General features: G+C 50.5%; 2 protein-coding genes across 2 annotated transcripts in view; one reads left to right on the forward strand and one right to left on the reverse strand.

Annotated features, from left to right (window-relative positions):
* Nucleotides 1-1,715: 1,715 nt before the first annotated feature.
* FOXA1 (forkhead box A1) lies at nt 1,716-7,405 on the reverse strand. Its single transcript, XM_039469412.2, has 2 exons — nt 6,924-7,405; nt 1,716-4,547 (listed from the first exon to the last, which is right to left on the reverse strand). The coding sequence occupies exons 1-2, from the start codon at nt 6,993-6,995 to the stop codon at nt 3,207-3,209; spliced, it is 1,413 nt and encodes a 470-aa protein (XP_039325346.2). The 5' UTR covers nt 6,996-7,405; the 3' UTR covers nt 1,716-3,206.
* A 138-nt stretch (nt 7,406-7,543) lies between these two features.
* TTC6 (tetratricopeptide repeat domain 6) overlaps nt 7,544-17,360 on the forward strand; it is a 246,572-nt gene continuing 236,755 nt past the window's right edge. Inside the window, exon 1 of the mRNA XM_074393424.1 lies at nt 7,544-8,038. The gene's annotated coding sequence lies outside the window, so the exon portion shown is untranslated. The remainder of the gene's footprint in view (nt 8,039-17,360) is intronic.

Consider the following 17,360-nt stretch of genomic DNA (forward strand, 5'->3'; position numbering starts at 1 on the left):
CGGCGCCCCGGCCCGGGCGCCCGGGCGTTTGTGTGTTCGGGTTTCCGAGGAAGGGATTACGCAGCGGGAGCAGCCCCGCCAACGCGGGCCGCCGGGGCCGCTGAAGCCGTAACGAGGCGGCTGGCCTTCTTTGTTGACTTTTAGGTCCCGGGCTCAACAGGAGATTTATTCTCTAGGAGGGGAAAATGCCCAAACAATGAAAAACTAACTGCACTTGTCACCTCGAGATGCTTGCTGTCCTGCTCTGTCCGCCTTCCCTGGCAACCAGCTGTCCTGGACGCCAACCCGCGCGCGTCCTAACGCGCGGGCGGCAGGCAGGTCGCATCGCCCAAAGGTGGCGGAGGGTGCGATCTGAGAACCGCGAGAAGCCCACGAGGTAGGGCTGAGCCTGCAGGCTCCCCGCAGCCCAGCTCTTGAGGCAGGCCTCCAAAGTGCCCCCTTCCCCGCATAACCAGAAAAAGTCTCCGGCAAGTAAGAGAGCAAGAGCTAAGGCTAACTTAAGCTTTGTGGGGTGAAGGCCTGACGCTGATGTTTCTATTAGGTTGAAAGGAGAAAGGGGACAGCACAGAAGTTAGACATCTTAGATTCAGTGGGGGCGGGATTCACAGGCCCAAGCCCACGCCTTTATATTACATTTGGAAGCTGAATTTGCCAACGTTTGTTTACCTTATGTAAATATGAGTAACTGTTGGGATTGGAAGCTTTTTCCTCTCTTGGGGATTTTAATGTCCTTCCTAGGTCTCCAAATCAGGGTTTGAAATTACTCAAGCTAGTAATTTCCCTCCTCTCCTCCTTTCATTAGCTGAAGTGAGCTGGGGTGTGGGATTTCTGGATTTTTCTTAAGTGCTACATGGCACCCTTTCTCTCATCTGGGGAGGCAATTACGCTGTAATTAAGCGACTCACACAGCTCTTTTTATCTTGTCCCCGGTGTGGAGTGGGGCGATCAAAGTAAAGGCTGTCCAAGTTCAAGCCCTGGTGAGGATGGAGTTCATACACAAGGGCTCAGGCAGGCCGGCCTCTGCTTGAGCTGGTGTTGTTATTGTTGATGTCAATCCGAACGAGATTTACAAAGAAATAGGTGGACTGGAAAGTGAGCCTGCTATCAAAGGAGATTAATCATTTTGTGATCCTAAGCAACTATGGAGTGTGAAGTTGCATTTAAAAGCCCTTAGAAGGCAAACAAATAATCAACTTTAAGTACTTAGGAACGATATTTTTGAATAAAAATTTAAAAAATATCTTCACAAAATGCAAAATAGCGGCCAACCTAAATTGTTTTGTCGGCACAACGCTGCCCCTGCCAGAGCGAATTAACTCCCCTCCTCCCACCTCCTCCAGAGCTACGCTGATGGCTAAGTTTTGTTTCTCTTTTAATGAGAAGAGGGTTCAGGAGTCTCTGTTGGAGACAACTTAATTCTATCAGCCACAGCTGATATTTTATTTTCATTGGAAGAATTCGCAGATAATGGAAAGTGATACATTGGGGAAGGAGGAAAGGTAGTTAAATTAATATTTGATTTTGTAGTGGAAAGGCTCAAAGGAAACACAGAGGGCTTAAGCCGGTGTGAGAAAAAAATGAAGTAAACATCACTGGGAACAAAGAATCATAAAAATCTCAATTCTTGGGGTATTAATTAAATTTATGTACTTTACTTGAATTTCTTTCATTGCTTTTTACTAGATACACATTCATTAAAATCACAGACAAAACAATTTTATTTTTGTTTTTGTCATTATATTCAGTTCTAGAATTTGAAAAATATCATATTTAGAATATCCACTTCAGATTTAGTTAAGTGAAGAAAAATAACAGAAATCCTCTTTTGTTAACATTTGATTTATTTAAAGTCCTTAACTGCAAATGATCAAGAACATTTTCCACGGCTTAAAATCTCGTATTATTTTTGTTATTTAAATCAAAATACTTTTAATTACAATCACATTGATAAAAATTAACATTTTAATTTGTAATTTTAACCATCATTTAAAGCAATTTCAGCTGTAAAGAAAAAGAATAAACCATGCAATAAATTAACATTGAGAAAGCAAAAAGAAATAATAATGAAACCCGTCTGGCTATACTAACACCATGTCCAACTGTGGAAAGTGCATTAACACTGGATGAAACAAGCACATGATAGCAATGATTAAAATGGCCACAATCAATAGGATTTTGGAATCTTGGACCACGTTTTGAAATCCGGCTCCCTATAACTTCTCTCTCCTCTAACATCATAATATTCCATTCTTCTGGGAAAAAATATTATTTAAATGGTATACACCCATAGAAGTTAATTTTATATGTTATGTGACCTCAGAATGACATGACCATGGCACTCTGCAAAGCAAGAAGCAGAGTTCTGGAGGGCAGTTCCTGAGGAATTGATTCCCAGGGCAGTCTGTGGGTAGAGAGGACAAAGGGGTTGGGGTCCTTGTAACTTTTCGGTCAAGTAACTCTTGAGAATGCATCATGTATATCACCTATTACCTCTATATGTTGTGTAAATATACGAAGGATGTCTACACATCTGATCATGTGCATAATCAAGTCCATACACAATATATATGTGTTTCATTTAAAGACATCTGCTATCTGCATGTATCAGAAATGTAAACTGAAAAGCAAATGGCTCTGGTGTTTATGTCTTGCTACATAACAGCAGTATTGTCTTTCAATACTTTTACGAGCCTCTAGTGTATGCTTGTTTCTTCACCATTTCAATTCTTATGGTTAAGAGTATTGCCACAGACCTGTAAACTCGTAGGGGGTCAGGTAAGGAGGGGGAAAAAGCACAAACAAATATTTTACAAACTTGACCATCTTCCTTTTTTGTTTTTGTTTTTTTTTTAAATAACCCTGCGCAGACTAGAATGTTGTCTGGAGGGGAAAGAGGGAAGAAAGGGAGGGGGGCAAGGAAGGAGGAGAATTTCATATATACACGTGTGGATCATTAAACTTCCCAGGAAAAAAATTGTTGGTTTGGGGTTGTCTTTGTAGTAATATACACAACGAGTTTTCAATACAATAATAAAGTAACAGTCTTTTGCACTGGGGGAAAGGTTGTGCATGAAAAATGAAATAAAAATAGTTGTTGGGATTTTATTATGCTGTTGTCGGTTTGGTTTGTGTTTTGTTTGCTGTTGAATTTTTTCATTCTTGCTACCAGCATGGCCATGCCAGACAAACCCCCCAGTCCCGGGGGGTTAGGAAGTATTTAGGACGGGTCTGGAATACACACCTTGGTAGTATGCCGGCTCCAGAGCTGAGGGCTCGATGGGGCTCCTGGTGGTCACTGAGGCGCTGCCAAGAGGCAGGCTGGCGGGCAACGTAGAGCCGTAAGGCGAGTACTGCAGTGCCTGCTCGTATGCCTTGAAGTCCAGCTTGTGCTGCTGCTCCGAGGAGGACATGAGGTTGTTGATGGAGAACGGGTGGTTAAAGGAGTAGTGGGGGTCCCCTTTCAGGTGCAGCTGGGACTCGTGGGGTGCCAGGCCGTGTGCTGGGTGAGAGGGGGGCACAGAGCCCAGCGCCCCGGGCCCGGAGCTTATGGGGGGTGCAGACGAGGAGGCTGGAGTCTTCAACTCCGAGGCGCCCCCTGTCGCAGTCGCCCCACTGTGGTCCAGAGTCTGGGGGCTGGTGGTGGGCCCAGGGGCCGGCGCGCCCTCTAGCTGGCCAGCCTTCCCGTGCACCGCCCGGTGGAGAGGCGAGTCGGCGCTGGGGTTAGCGGCGCCGGAGGGGTCCTTGCGGTTCTCAGGGCCGCCCTTGGTGCCACCGCCCCCGCTCCCGCTCGCGCCGCCGGCCCCCGGCTGCTTCTCGCACTTGAAGCGCTTCTGGCGGCGCAAGTAGCAGCCGTTCTCGAACATGTTGCCGGAGTCCGGGTGCAGCGTCCAGTAGGAGCCCTTGCCGGGCTTGTCCGGGGATCGCGCCACCTTGACGAAGCAGTCATTGAAGGACAGCGAGTGGCGGATGGAATTCTGCCAGCGCTGCTGGTTCTGCCGGTAATAGGGGAAAAGGTCCATGATCCACTGGTAGATCTCGCTCAGCGTGAGCATCTTGCTGGGCGCCTGCTGGATGGCCATGGTGATGAGCGAGATGTATGAGTAGGGCGGCTTGGCGTGCGGGTAGCTGCGCTTGAACGTCTTGGCATCGCCGCCGCCGCCCGCGCTCCTGCGGCCCAGGTTGGACGGCGCATACGCCATGGGGCTCATGCACGGGTTCATGGCAGCCGCGTAGGGGCCCAGACCGTTCATCGAGGCCGCCGGCTGCGCTCCCATGGCGCCCATGCTGCCAGGGCTCAGCGCCGTACCCATGGCCGTCACGCCGGCTGCCGTCATGGTGTTCATGGCACCTGCCGAGCCCCCCGCCATGCCGGCTACCGCGCCGGGACTGAGGCCGGCCCCCAGGCCCGGGTTGGCATAGGACATGTTGAAGGACGCTGGGGTCATGTTGCCGCTCGTGGTCATGGTGTTCATGGTCATGTAGGTGTTCATGGAGTTCATGGAGCCCAGGCCTGAGTTCATGTTGCTGACCGGGACGGAGGAGTAGGCCTGGAGCGGAGACAGCGAGTGAAGAGGCCCCGGAGGGCGGGGTTAGTGGTGGGCGCAGTAGGGCTGCCGCCCGGAGTGAACCCGAGGGCAAGTGCAGAGCATTTCTGCAGAACACGAGACACCCCCAACCGGGGCAAAGGGCTAGGCGCCCTCCCTAGACTGAGCAAAGACGTCTTGCACAGCAGGGGGAAAATCCTAGCACGGCAGGCATGAAAAGATAAGCGCTCACAGAAAATATGTCCCCAGGAAGATGTGTAATCGCCTTACACACCAGGCTCAGGGGCTGGCTTCCAGGACCCCTTCATCGCCTCCTCCATCCACACCCGGCGGTATCCCAAGTCTCCATCTCAACCAGCCTCAGGAAAGCGCTCTTTGGGGAAAATCGTCTTTAAAACTCCAAAAATAGAATTAATCTCTGACCCTCTGCTTATTCACTTCACCCTTAGGGTGCAATGGGTTCCACGTCACAAGCCCACTGGGCTGGACCATAGGGAACCACCAGCTCCACTCTCTCTTCGCCTGAGTCTGTAGGCCTGGCTGATCACACAGCGGTTTCCGTTGTTCTAGGAGGCTGTTAATGAAACCCCCTGATAGAGCAAATCATCTATGGACGGGGGACCCCCTGAAACATTTATTTCCCGACAACTGGCTTTACTGTCCTAGTTTATTGCCTTTGGTGACTTTTGCTGTTTATCATATTTAGAAGTAGTGTTTTCTAACTACCTGTAGCAACCATAATGCTAAAAGGGAAGCAAACTCAGAAATTAAGTAAGTTTTGGGAAAATAAAACTAAAAACAGATCCATAACAGAAAGGGCTGGGAGGTGGTGCCATAATAATCTCAATGGGCTATATATACTTTTGATTTTAACGTGACTTTACATGTACACTGCTGCAAGCTATTCAGAAACTTGCATTAATTTTGTCACCACTTCACAGTCCCCTGTTTGAAAAATTTGGTGACACAGTTTGTCAAAACAAATCATTTTTTCCCCATACTGATATATTGCTGATGATGATTTCAATGCCTGGCTTTTGAAACTCTGTCAGTAGTCTTGAATAATTTAAAATTCTAAAATCAAATTTTACTTATTTTCTCTTAATGCTATTGTATTTACTAATTCTCAGCTTTAACATATAAGAAAGCACTTTTCTATAGAGGTCTTGATAGAATGGCGGGGTCGAGATGACTGCATCAGAATTAAACCTCTGGAAGACCTCCGAGCTCCTTTTAAAATCATCAACAAGCGAAAATCCTTATCCATAGCAATGTGGGGAAGCATTAGGTACAGTATTTTAAAAATACAGAACCTAGGAATGTTAAAAAGTACTCCTCTAATAATTTAATAAGGAATAATTACGTCCTTAAGTTTATTTTTTTCAGCAAATATGAGTCTATTTGAAAACAGGAGAACAAATAGATTTAAACAGGAACACCCACTAAACTATGGTATGCAAATAACCTCAGAGGTAAACTTGTGAATATATGAATCTACATAAATTAGTTACCATCAAAATATTACCTGATTCTATATTTTTCTGTCCACGTCTTAGAAGTGTTTTTTTACCTTGGGGTTTTATTTTCTTTCTCTCTTCCCAAAATTATCCCAGGCAGTTCCAATACGCGTTTTCAATAACGGTAATTAAACTTTTGAGGGGTAATCGCCAGCTGTTTCCAGAAAAATACTTTTAATAGGTGGCAGTTCTGCCTGTACCTGGTCTTCCCTGTAATCCTTTTATGCACATTGTAAAATAAACCCCAAGAACGTGCCACTAAGGGGACAATGAAGAGAAACAGGTTCTGGGCCCCGAGTTCTGAAGAAGATTCTGGTCGCACTAGCGACACCCAGCGGTTTTAGAGAAGAAGGAACACACTTCTCCCCAAACAGGGCTTTTGAAGAACAAGTTTTACGAAATCTAGAAATCGTTTCATTATTGAGACACTCAACTTGGCGGCAGGGCGCTTTAATTAGAAGAGGTCTGCGAATTAAACGGCGGGAGGAAGAGGTCGCCTTGCGGGCGTGCTCCGGCTTTCTCAGAGTTGCTTCTAACTCGCGCCCGCGCTCTCCCGCCCGGGCCCGGCTCCCGCTCGCCCTCTCCGCTGGGAAGAGACAAGTGCTTCCCAGGGCCGCTGTTTCCAAAGCCTGGAGTTTCCCAAAACTCTCTCGCTGGCTGCGAGAGTCGGGACAGACCAGGGCAGCAGGTCCCGCTTCCAGGCCCGGCCGAGACCCGGCCGGGGCCACAACAGCGGGCAGGCAGCGGTGGCACCGAGGAGGCGCCCCCGGCCCGCCCTGCCCGGCGCCCACCGTTCCCCGGCCTCCCCGGGCAGGGGCTCCAGGGGCGCCCCGCCGACCGCCCGCCTCGCCTCGCCTCTCACCTCCTGCGTATCAGCGTAGTAGCTGTTCCAGTCGCTGGTCTCATGCCCTTCCATCTTCACAGTCCCTAACATCCTGGAGCCACCCAGCCCGACGCAACCATCCAGCCCTGTGCGAAGCGACGGGCGGCCGCGCGGCGCGGCGCGGGGCGGGGGAGGGGAGCCGACCCGACCGCCGCAGTCACCCGAGCGCCCGCGCGGGCCCAGCGCCACCCGGGCGAAGAGCAAGTCCGGAGCTGCGGGGCGCGGCGTGCGCGGCGGCGGAGGCGGCGGCGCGGCGGGCGGGGGCGGCGCAGGGGGCAGGCGGCTGCCGCGGAGCGCGGCGCCGGGGAGCGCCTCCGCGGGAAGTGAGCGGGCGGCCTCTGCGAGGCGAGTGCAGTTGAGCTGATGTGGATCTTACGTCGCTCGAGTGCCCACCTCCTCGTCCTCTCCCCATTTGTCCGCCGCACAAAGACGCTCGCACCTACAAAGCCCGAGGTGCACCTGCAAGGCGGCCGCCTGCCAGTCCGGCCGCCGCGCCTCCCGCCCCGCCACGCCGCCGCCGCCGCGCGCCCCCTCCCCCGAGCCCCCTCCCCCAAGCCCGGCCCTCACTTTGTTTGCCAAGCAGTGTAATTGGTTTAAGCCCGGAGGCTAGGGAAAGAGGGAAATGGGGTGGGAGGGGGTGTAACCCCCTTTGGAAAAAGAAAAAATAGGCGGGGCCGGGCAGGCAGGCTAGGGCTCTGGATGGGAATCTCGCAGCCAGAGAAGGCCGGGGGCGGTGGCGTCAGAGCCCGGGCTTAGCGACCTTGTGGGCTAAGTGACCCCGGGGTCCCTCCTCAGAGGTACTGGCCACCCTCCGAGCTCGGACTGTGTCCCAGTCTCGCGCCCCTCCTGCTCCCTTCCCCCTCCTTCCTGATTCCTGACTCAAAGTTCAATCCCAGGAGACTGGAGAATACAGACATTTTGTTTTCTTTCCTCCTGGGCTTCAGACTAGAAAAGGGAAAAAAGCCCCACTTTTGCTTCGTCACTAGAAACCCGGTCATCTGAGTCAGCCGAGCCAAATGACGTTAGGCCGACCTGAGCTCCTGGCTAGCAGAGCGGAGGCGCTGCCACAAACTCGTACCTGCGGCTAAGAGCAGGTGAGTCACCGCACCGGTTTATATCTTTATGACATGACTTTTTTTTTTCTCCGCCTCGGTCCGCTCCTCTCCCCTTGTCATCTGTAGCGACCATAAAGAGAAAGAAACAGAGCAGATGTCTGTGGGATAGGGCAGGCGGACCCAAGTCGGGGCGTCCTCCCTCTGCCGGGCTCCTCCTCCCGCCCCCCTTCAGCAGCCTCAGGGACTTAGCTGGAGACGACCGTCTGGTTTCTGATAGGAAAAGGTCAGGGGGAGGGGACATCTCCCATAACACGCGCATTAGCTGGGAGAGCAAGGGCCCGGGCGCGGGAACGCATCCGCACTGCGAAAGAGGTTCCAGGCAGAAGTGGCTCGCAGGGGCGTTTGATCCTGTCTGTGACCCGGAGAGGCCGGGCTGGGATCTCAGAGGCTCGCTTGGTTCCTAATCGGTCCTGGACGTCGGTGGGAGAGTCTCCCCCACGCAGAGTCTCTTGATTTTCATGGGGCCCTGGGTGGCGGATTGCCCACTTGTCCTGGCAGAGAGAACTACTGAAGTGACTGGGTGACAGGCAATGAATTGGTGATAGGTTGGGAAATGGTGCATGTGTTTCTGAATGTGTGATCGTTTGTGTATTTCTGAGCACGTGTAACTGAGTGTGTTAGTTTCTGAGTGTCTGTGACCCTGTGTGTGTTGTACTGCCTGTAGAAGCACTAGGTTCCCTTAAGTAACAATAAAATAAAATCTTTCTAAAGTAATTGAGAATCCGCAAAATCTTCTTGTTTAGCAGTTTTTAAACTGCTATTAATCTCAATTTAAGAAATGTGTTTTAACTTGTCTTCCAAACAAATACCTTTTTCCCTGTGCTTTGTTCTTTTAAATCTCTCTTACTTGAAATCTGGCAAGAGAATCACTTTAAGTCCCTGAACCAAACAAATCTCTTAAGTCAGCAGGCGAGCAGAGAGGGTGAAGATGTGCAGTTAAGGAAATAAAAAAAGATAAAAGCATTGGATTACAACTTTTTTTCCCCAAAAAGGGTGGTGGGTGGAAACGTCACATTATAAGGAAAGGAATGGGTAAAATTAACTTCACCTGGAACTCAGTAGGGCAGGAACCCTCCCTAATGCAGCCTGCTCCTGTAACTGCAAGTTGTCCCATCAGTTTATGTAAATGTATCTGCGAATTGTGTGTCAGAAACTAATTCTTTTGTGCAAAGTTTCCATCAGCAGCTGACTTTAGTTACATTTGTAAAGTACACGGATGCTTAGCTTCCTCGGCCCCGACGGGGGTGGGAGGACTTTCAGTGCTAATGAACTTCCTTGTTCCTTCTGGAGGTGATTCTCCAACATTCTCTTGGCTCTTCAGTAACATCGAGCAAGTCTAGGGTATTTTCTACCAATAGTAACAATTTACAGATAGTAATGGCTTTTATGGTGCACAAAAATCTGGTGCTTTAAGCGGGGTAAAAACACTGTCACCTTACGGGGGGGGGTCAATTACAATAGCAAATATTCTTTTAGCCCATCTCCCAAACATCAGTCTAATCTTAAGAAAACAAGCTGACTTAAGAAAAAAAATGCACTGTTCATAGCGTGATGGCCAAAGCGGAATTTCTCCTAGGCTTCTTCAAAGCCCATGACCGGTGGTGCAGAATGGACTCTGCCAGCTTCAGAGCCTTAATACAGCTCAGGGATCACAGGTTCGCGGCCTAGGGATGGGGGTGGGGATGGGGGGGCGCGGATTTTCACGAACACAGCGCCTCCTGTTGTGGAGAGGGATCGCTGAATTTTTCCGCAGGCACCTCCAGAGAGCACAGCCAGGCGAACTCCGCAAGCATACCACAGCCAGGAATTTAGGTTCTTAAAGCCTGGGCCAAGGTGGAAGGAGAGGTGGCAGTTTGGCCAGCTCCCAGACTCTCTCCATCTCAGTGGCCGCACTGCAAGACACCTAACAAATTTAGGAGGTGAGGTTCTAGTGTACCCAAATGCCAACCAGTCACTTTCCCCGAAGTTTAAAAGCGAATCAACAGGGTCGTGTTGGGTCTTTGACTTGGAAATGCACACATACATGCATAAATTAATGCTGCTGTCTGGGGATTGCTGGCCAGTCGGGTAGCCAAGTCCAGCGGCTGCAGGCTGCTCTTTTCCAGCCGCTTTCCCCAAACAGGCCCGTACACTATTGCAAACTGTGCTTTGCAAGGATTGTGCTGCTCGTTGGAGGAAACCAGGCCTGTCTTCAGCTCTGGGGAGGCTGGGTGGACTCCGGGCAGGGTACCGACGAGGGCAGACACGTGGCGTCTCCTGGGGTGTCTCAGACTAAACTTGCCTGGGTAAGGACGGGTCTGCGACAGCCTGGGACGGTCCAGGTCGCCGAGAGGGCGGCCTCCTCAAGTGGAGGGAGCCGGGGCAAGTGAGGACGGAAGGGTGCTCGGGTACCCCAGGTGGCCGCCAGCGGAGGAAGCGGCTCCGCCCTTCCCGGAAGCTGCGCCTGCTACACCCGTGGGGCCTGCTCCCGGCGCAGTCCGCAGTACCCGGGCGGCACTCGGTTCTTTGACCACGCTAGGCTGCCTCAGCTTACACTGCCCAGCAGAATCTGGCTGGGAGCCCCTTCCGCAGGTATTCACCAGGCAGGGAGAAGCAGAGGGCAACGACGGCGGAAGGTGGAAGGAAAGGCTGCGGCGACCGGGTCTTTCCCGTTTAGCAGGACCGCAGCGTGGGCAGAAAGCAGGACCCGGGCCGGCGGGGCTCTGCGGTCCCACTGGAGCCTCTCCAGGGCTTCCCTCTGTGGCTGCCCTCGCCTCCCGCTTTCCTTGCCTACCCTTCCCCGGACGGGGATGTTGTCAGGTCGCGGCTGCAGCGGCCCAGACACGCTTGGTGTGGGGTCGGCCGAGTCCGATTTCCCCCGCGGGACCCCGCCCCACACCCAGATAAGAAGCTTAAATCTTCCTTCTGCAAGGGAGAATCGGATGCAATGAAACTAAGACCTGCGGTTGTTAACACGGTTCAAAGCCGACCCCGACTGGGACCCGGCTCAGCTTAGAAGTGAGGAAAGCCTGGGACGCTGGAAACAACGGGTCACATTTGTGTGTGCCTGGCCTTTGCAGTTGGAGGTGTGCGCCGAGGTGGGGAAGGGGGCCAGGGCGCCGCGAGACAGCGGTCCTCAGCGCGAGAGGAGAAGCAAGGGCCGGGCCAGGGTTCGAACTAGGTTCCCTCGCGGCCTTTTTATTTTTCTTCCTCATACCTTCCTTCCTCTCTCCCTTCCTTCCATCATTAAATCTTTAAGGGATTAATTCACGACTTTCTAGTATGTAGGGGCCCTGGGACTACTTGACGGGGCTCTGCAGGCAGTTCTGTGCAGAGTCATATCCTTTCCCAGCTGTGTGTGCGAGTCCGTGTGCATGTGCCTGTCTGTGTCTGTGTGTGTAAAAGCAACACAGAAACATATCCCGAGCTTTCGCTTGTTTTGTTGAAGCAAGCAAACAAACAAACAAAAAAAACCAGCCACTGGGTTTGTCCTTTCCCCTACTGCTGCCTAAGCGCCGCCAGGTTTCTGAGCGGCCCCGGGCGCGGACCTACCTCACTTGCGGCCGGATGTCGGAGCCGGAGCTGTTCCCCACCCGGCCTAGCCCGCGGGCGACAAAACCGTCCCTCTGGCCGTGGGAGAGCATTGCCTTGCCAAAATCAACTCGCATTTTCATGTATTCAAATGAGAGAGATTGAAAAAGGCGATTTCCCCTGCTGGGCAATCGACAGCCTTGGAAGGAAGAAGTGCCCCCCAGGCCCTCGAGGAGGAGGGGAACCCACCTCCCCCAAAGCCCCAGGAGCCGATTATGGTGCCCCTGCCCAGGTCTGGGTCCCTGTGGCCAACGCATATCTCCTGGTCGCTGTGGCCCCCGAGTTAGTTTTATTCAAACCGGTCAGCGCCTGTTGGAGGATGTGCTCAGCCCCGGCCGGTCCCTCTTCATCCAGCGGATCCCCTTCCTGGGGAGCGCGGGCTCCGCTCGGTGCTGCTCAAAGGATACTCAGGCTTTCCCGGACCTCTACTTTAAAACCCGTAGGGGTAGGGGCCTAGGGAAGGGAGCAACAATGCACGCTTCCCACAAAGAGTTGGAAAATTAGAGGGAAACATGACTGCTCTTAGGTTTGTGTTAGAGCAAAAAGGACCTGAGCAGTTGAGGTCCTACTAGGTGCCACAGACTCCGTAGAGTGCTTTGAGATCCCGGCGTTTCGCCACCAGCACACTGCTCCTGTGTGCAAGAGCTGAGAGGCTGGAAACTTGGGTGAGGGTACATCAGGACCTGGATTCCTCTCCATCAGCAGAAGCCCGCGTTAATGGAGAGCGGTGGTGGAAGCAGAGGGGCTTGGAAAAGTCAACTATTTCATCTCTTGCCTCAAAGCTGGCAGCTTAAACCTAAATCCTTCCTGAAGGGTCTACCAGTGTTTAGCTTCTCTGTCCCAGGCCAGCCAGCGCCCTCCAATCTACTCGCACTCTTCCCTCCACACACCCAGGGGCTTTCCCAGGGTCTCTCAGTTGTCCCTATGGCTTAACTTTGGCTATTCATATGTGATTACCCTCAGATGCTTTAATAACAATAATGTCATATCCTGCACGTGGAAAGAAAATAAAAATATATTCTGCCAGCAGTTTTTCATTGTATCAGCTTTCTGATTTCCCCCCAAATTTTGAAATTATGCTTTGGACTCTCAACTAATTTACTGGCATGCCTAGAGGGAGGTTACATTCATTACTTTAAATTAAAATTCGATTGGAGAGCACTGTTGGGTAGCTGCTTCTGGGACTTCCAGCAGCTATTCCAAGAGCTAACATCAAAGAAAAATTTTGTTTTAAAAGTCGTGCATTTGTGTGATTTTTAAAATAAGTTTTCCTTGTTCTATGGACCACAGAAGAAAACTGCTTAGCTTACCTTGCAGTGAGTTTGCTTTTAACTATGAAGCAGCCTCACTGGCAGTATTTGCTTTTGCTAGATGACTAGCAAGATTTGCAGGAACTCTGACAACTTTCTAAATGCTGTAATTTTGGTTGCCTACCAGAATCATAAATCAAAGTAAAGAAATGCAACAGCCACCACTGGATACTACCTGTGGTGGCAAGTCGAGAGCAGACTCCTGGAGTCCCTGTTGAGAATGTTGCAGCCTTTCAAAAACAACTGAGCCCTGCCCTCCTTAGGTCCACACCTTGCTCTGGATGCCTTGCCAGGTTCTTATCACATACTGACAGCAAATTCCATTTGTTTCTTATTCATTTTTTCTCTCCCCTACTGGTCTAGTAGCTCCCTGAGGATAGGCACTGCTGTGGTTCCTGCTGCCAGAGCAAAGCCTGTAGCATAGTAGACTTTCAATAAAGATTTGTTGAGTCAGTCATCTAACTACCCCAGCCCAGAGACTGGCCAGGCTAGCTTAACTTCTGAATCTAGAAACCATATCCACCACATCCAAATTCCCCAAGTGAGAGAATCTAAGAGATTTGATTTAGCTAGGTGCACTAGGAAAACAATGCTTTTGTGGAATGAATGGGCCAATGGACTGAGTGAAGCATTGGATGGGAAAGATGCTCTGGCACAGTGGACAAGGTCTCAGATACCTGAGAACCTTGAGCTTCCAAACCCAGTGAGTCTGGCTGTTTCCCTGTCATCCATGCTTGATTTTAACCAATATCATCAGGTGGCATAACAAATAAATACTTCCCTTCCTGGGTACCTTAACATGAGCAGAATCAGCAGCTTGCTTTGCCCATATAGGGTGGCCAACTTGTGGCCCAAAGTCAAATATTTTACTTTCCCTTGCTGTGAAAAGGCAGCAGCCACATGTTTCAATAGCAGACATTGACTAAAAGTTGAAGAACCCCATCAATTTCTTGTCAAGCTACACGTTTCACTAGGAGCTGGAAAGGAAACATCGGTGTTTAAATAATATGTTTAAATTGGCAAACAAATAAAGCCGAGCCCACGTAGTGAGGAGGAAAAGCTTTGCACTAGAGCTCTCTATTAGTTCCAGGCTGCGCTCCAGGCTTAGAGCACGCTGCGTGTTCGTTTGGGCCCCGGCTCTGGGGGGGCGCCTGGGGCTCTGCGAGCCTGCGGGCTGGTTTGCGAAGCGAGCATCACAGATGGGATCCTCCTTGGTGCCTGCCTCTTAGCTGGCCGAGAGGGAGACAGCTCACTTGAAATTACCCTGCGTTGACCTTAATTGCCTCTCTGTCTTGTATCATAAGATACAATGTATTATATTCTACTAAGATACAAAGTATACATAAGATACAAAGTGTTTTATTCTACACACTTTCCCTGTGTAAGGTAATGATTTCCTTAAAGTACCAGCAATCTCAAAATGTGCAGTATTGTAGCAAGGTAATAACTGGAGACCCCTCGTGTCATTTTTTATCCTTAAATATTATTTGCCACCAAAGCCAGAGTTGGGGGAGTCTTTACAAGAGTAAACGTGCCTACCTCCTCTTCTGGGTTGCTGTCACTCGGGAAGCCACAAGGCTGTGCGATCCTCCGGCAGCTTCTGGTGTCTTCGATGTTTCTACCACCCCCCACTCTCCCACTGCGCGGATATGGGGTTCAGCTGTGGCTCAGCTGCTGCCGAGGATCTGCACCCCAAGCATCGTGCTTTCAGATCCTCTTCTCCAAGCTGCTCCACCTGGACCCCAGTTACCGAGGTCAGGGAGCGGGGCTGAGAACTCGGGTTAAGCCTCACCCACCTTAGAGACTCAGGTTTCGAGTTTTAGCAGATCTGATGCAGATTTTTTTTTTTTTTCAAATGCTTTGGAGGATGCAGTCGGTGGCATGGATCCCACTCTTCTAATCCCACTGGCCTCCTCCCGCCAAAATACCTTCCATTGTGAATTGCTGGTCTCCACTGACCTCCTCATGACCCTCTCCCCTACTTCCCCACCAAGAGAAGTGGTTTCAATAAATAAAGCCCAGTTCTGGGGTTGAAGGTCAGTTTACACTAGAGCAGGAGCTTCACAAACTCTTGCAGGTGCTGGATGGGAATAAACCACCATCCTAAGAGATGAGAGAGAGGGAGAGAGAGAAAGAGAGAGAGAGAGAACAAGAGTAGGGAGGTGGGGCGGGGGGAAGCGAAGAGTACAGAAGCTGTGTGGAGATGCAGACCCGGTGCTAGAATTAGGGTGGGGCAACATGGTTCTGAGGTTGGCCCCAGTGCTGCTGCCCTCTAATATGCTAGGAAACCCCAGCCAGCCTCTCTGTGTGTTTCTTTTTTTTCCCAAGTGAGGAGCTTGGACCCAATGCCTGGGTTCTGGCAATGGTCAGTTGCAGGTACAAAGTCTGGAGTAGTGGTGGCATGAGAGTCAGCCCTGACAACCTCACCCAGGGAAATGAGGAACCTGGGTGAAGCTAAGAAGGAAACTGCTATGGTGATTGTGGTGGTGGGTGGCTCAGCTCCAGAAGTGGCAAAGTGACTTTCCAGGAGGGGAGGAAGACTCTGGGATAATTGGTACCACAAAAATTTCCTTCCTTTTTGCTGAATATCCAGGTTTGTGGTCCATGTTTTACGGCAAGTTTGGGGCAAAAGCTTTCCTCTTTTTCAGTGATGGCATCTCCAAAGACAGGAGCAGCAGCAGCAGAAGAGTGAGAGACCAACCTGTTCTTCTCATTTCTAAGCCCAGGCGAAGCCTCCTCAGGGAGGCGAAGGCTCAGTGCTCTGCACGCTCCTCTCTGTAGAGCTGGCAGTCTCAGGCCACTTGTGTCTAAGGCTGAAGATCTCTGAAACTTTGTCTTTTTCATTAGACAAACTTCACTTGGGCATATTCCATGCAATCAGCAGTGCAGTCGGGGATGTTCAATGCAATTACCACTTGGAATCAGACCTGGATTCCAATCTGGATACTGCAGGGGACTAGCTCTCTCAGACTCAACCCAACTGTGAAATAGGCATGGGAGTACCCACCTCATACCAGTTGAGTGTAGATTGAGTATGTAATAAGTGGTAACAAAAAGAACCTTCACAGAATTCTGGGAGCCTGGGCAGTGCTGGATGCTGAGATATGTAGTGGCAGGCGCTGCCAACCAAGTGTGCCTCCCATACTCCCCCTTCTAGATCTTTTGCCTTTGGTCACCATTCCCTGTCTGTGATGTTGCAGCTCCTCCAGGCGACAGTCCAGGAGGAGGAGAGAGCTATCCCATGAGAACAGGGCCCTGTGGTGGGAGCGGGGGAAGTCTCAGTGTCCACCAGGACCCTGCCTGGAACTTCCCAATTTCCTTGACTGGCAGAGTCACTCTCCACCCAGTCAGTGATGGATGACAAAGGAAATGCACCATCTAAAGGAGATCCAGAGACTGCATCAAGCTCACATTAAGGACCTTCTGGAGGAACATGGTTCAAGGGGAGAGGAAATGAGAGGTCTTGAACCTCCAACCCTTTAGGCCCTGCTGAACCCGACTGTGGTAGCAGAACAAACTTCTTTCCTCTACTCATAGGTGAGAGAGGGAAGATTCCCTCCCCAAGAGTCGACCTGTGCCTTTCCTGGGCTCCTGAGAGGATTCTTGGAGCCCACCTGAATTTACTGGCTGGACTTGTAGGCATTGGATGTCTGGGCACACCTCTCTCAAAGACTCCGGACACTGCCCTGGCTGTGTGTATGTCAGGCAAACATGGGGTTGTGGTGTGGATCTAGGAGGTACCTGGGAAGGAGAGGGGAGATGAGAAAGAGAAAGAAAATGAAGTCTGGGCTTCTGAGAGGCCAATCAGCACCTGAACTTAGGGAGAACTGAGATGAGAAAGCAAGACTCATGATTTCACCTAGACACTTTCTCCTTCCTCCACTGACCTTTTCATGGACAGTTAGAACCACTTATAACTCATTTAGAGACGTATACTGAGAGATTTTCTAAAATCCTGAAAACCCAAGACATCATTATCAAGGAAGCTTTAGTTGCTGTCTTCAAAAATTATTTGATTTAAATTTCCTGTAAGTTTCTTCTTGGGAGTTGAAGTCCATCTGAAATGAAGTAAGCATGCTGGGCATATGGTGTATTCTTCGAATATTAAAGACTTTAATGTTACCTTGCATGTGCGAGAAAGCTTAGTGGGATGCTAAAGTTTAATTAAGACAGACAATATAGTCTGAAAAGACTAAATCACAGAGGAGTTTCTGTGATTTGTCTCCTCACATTAGATATATCTGCTCAAGTGAAGACTAGAAATTGATTAAACCTTCCTATTGATGAAGTTTGGGATGGCTGCAGTTCAGCTGTGGATACAGGACTCTTTCATGAGAAATGTCCCACAAATTTTAAACAGGGCTTGGATGAGCTAAGAAGGTCCTGAGTACCAGCTTCAGTAAGTTTCTGAATTCTGCTCC

The sequence above is a fragment of the Saimiri boliviensis genome, chromosome 2 (genome assembly GCF_048565385.1).
Source record: "Saimiri boliviensis isolate mSaiBol1 chromosome 2, mSaiBol1.pri, whole genome shotgun sequence".
In the NCBI taxonomy this organism is placed as follows: domain Eukaryota; kingdom Metazoa; phylum Chordata; class Mammalia; order Primates; family Cebidae; genus Saimiri; species Saimiri boliviensis.

Bases quoted from the DNA above. Each gene is read 5' to 3' on its own strand.
- FOXA1 (XM_039469412.2), bottom strand. From the start codon at position 6,995: ATGTTAGGGACTGTGAAGATGGAAGGGCATGAGACCAGCGACTGGAAC. The intron at 4,548-6,923 runs GTGAGAGGCGAG...TCTCCGCTCCAG, and splicing joins ACTACGCTGATACGCAGGAG to GCCTACTCCTCCGTCCCGGT.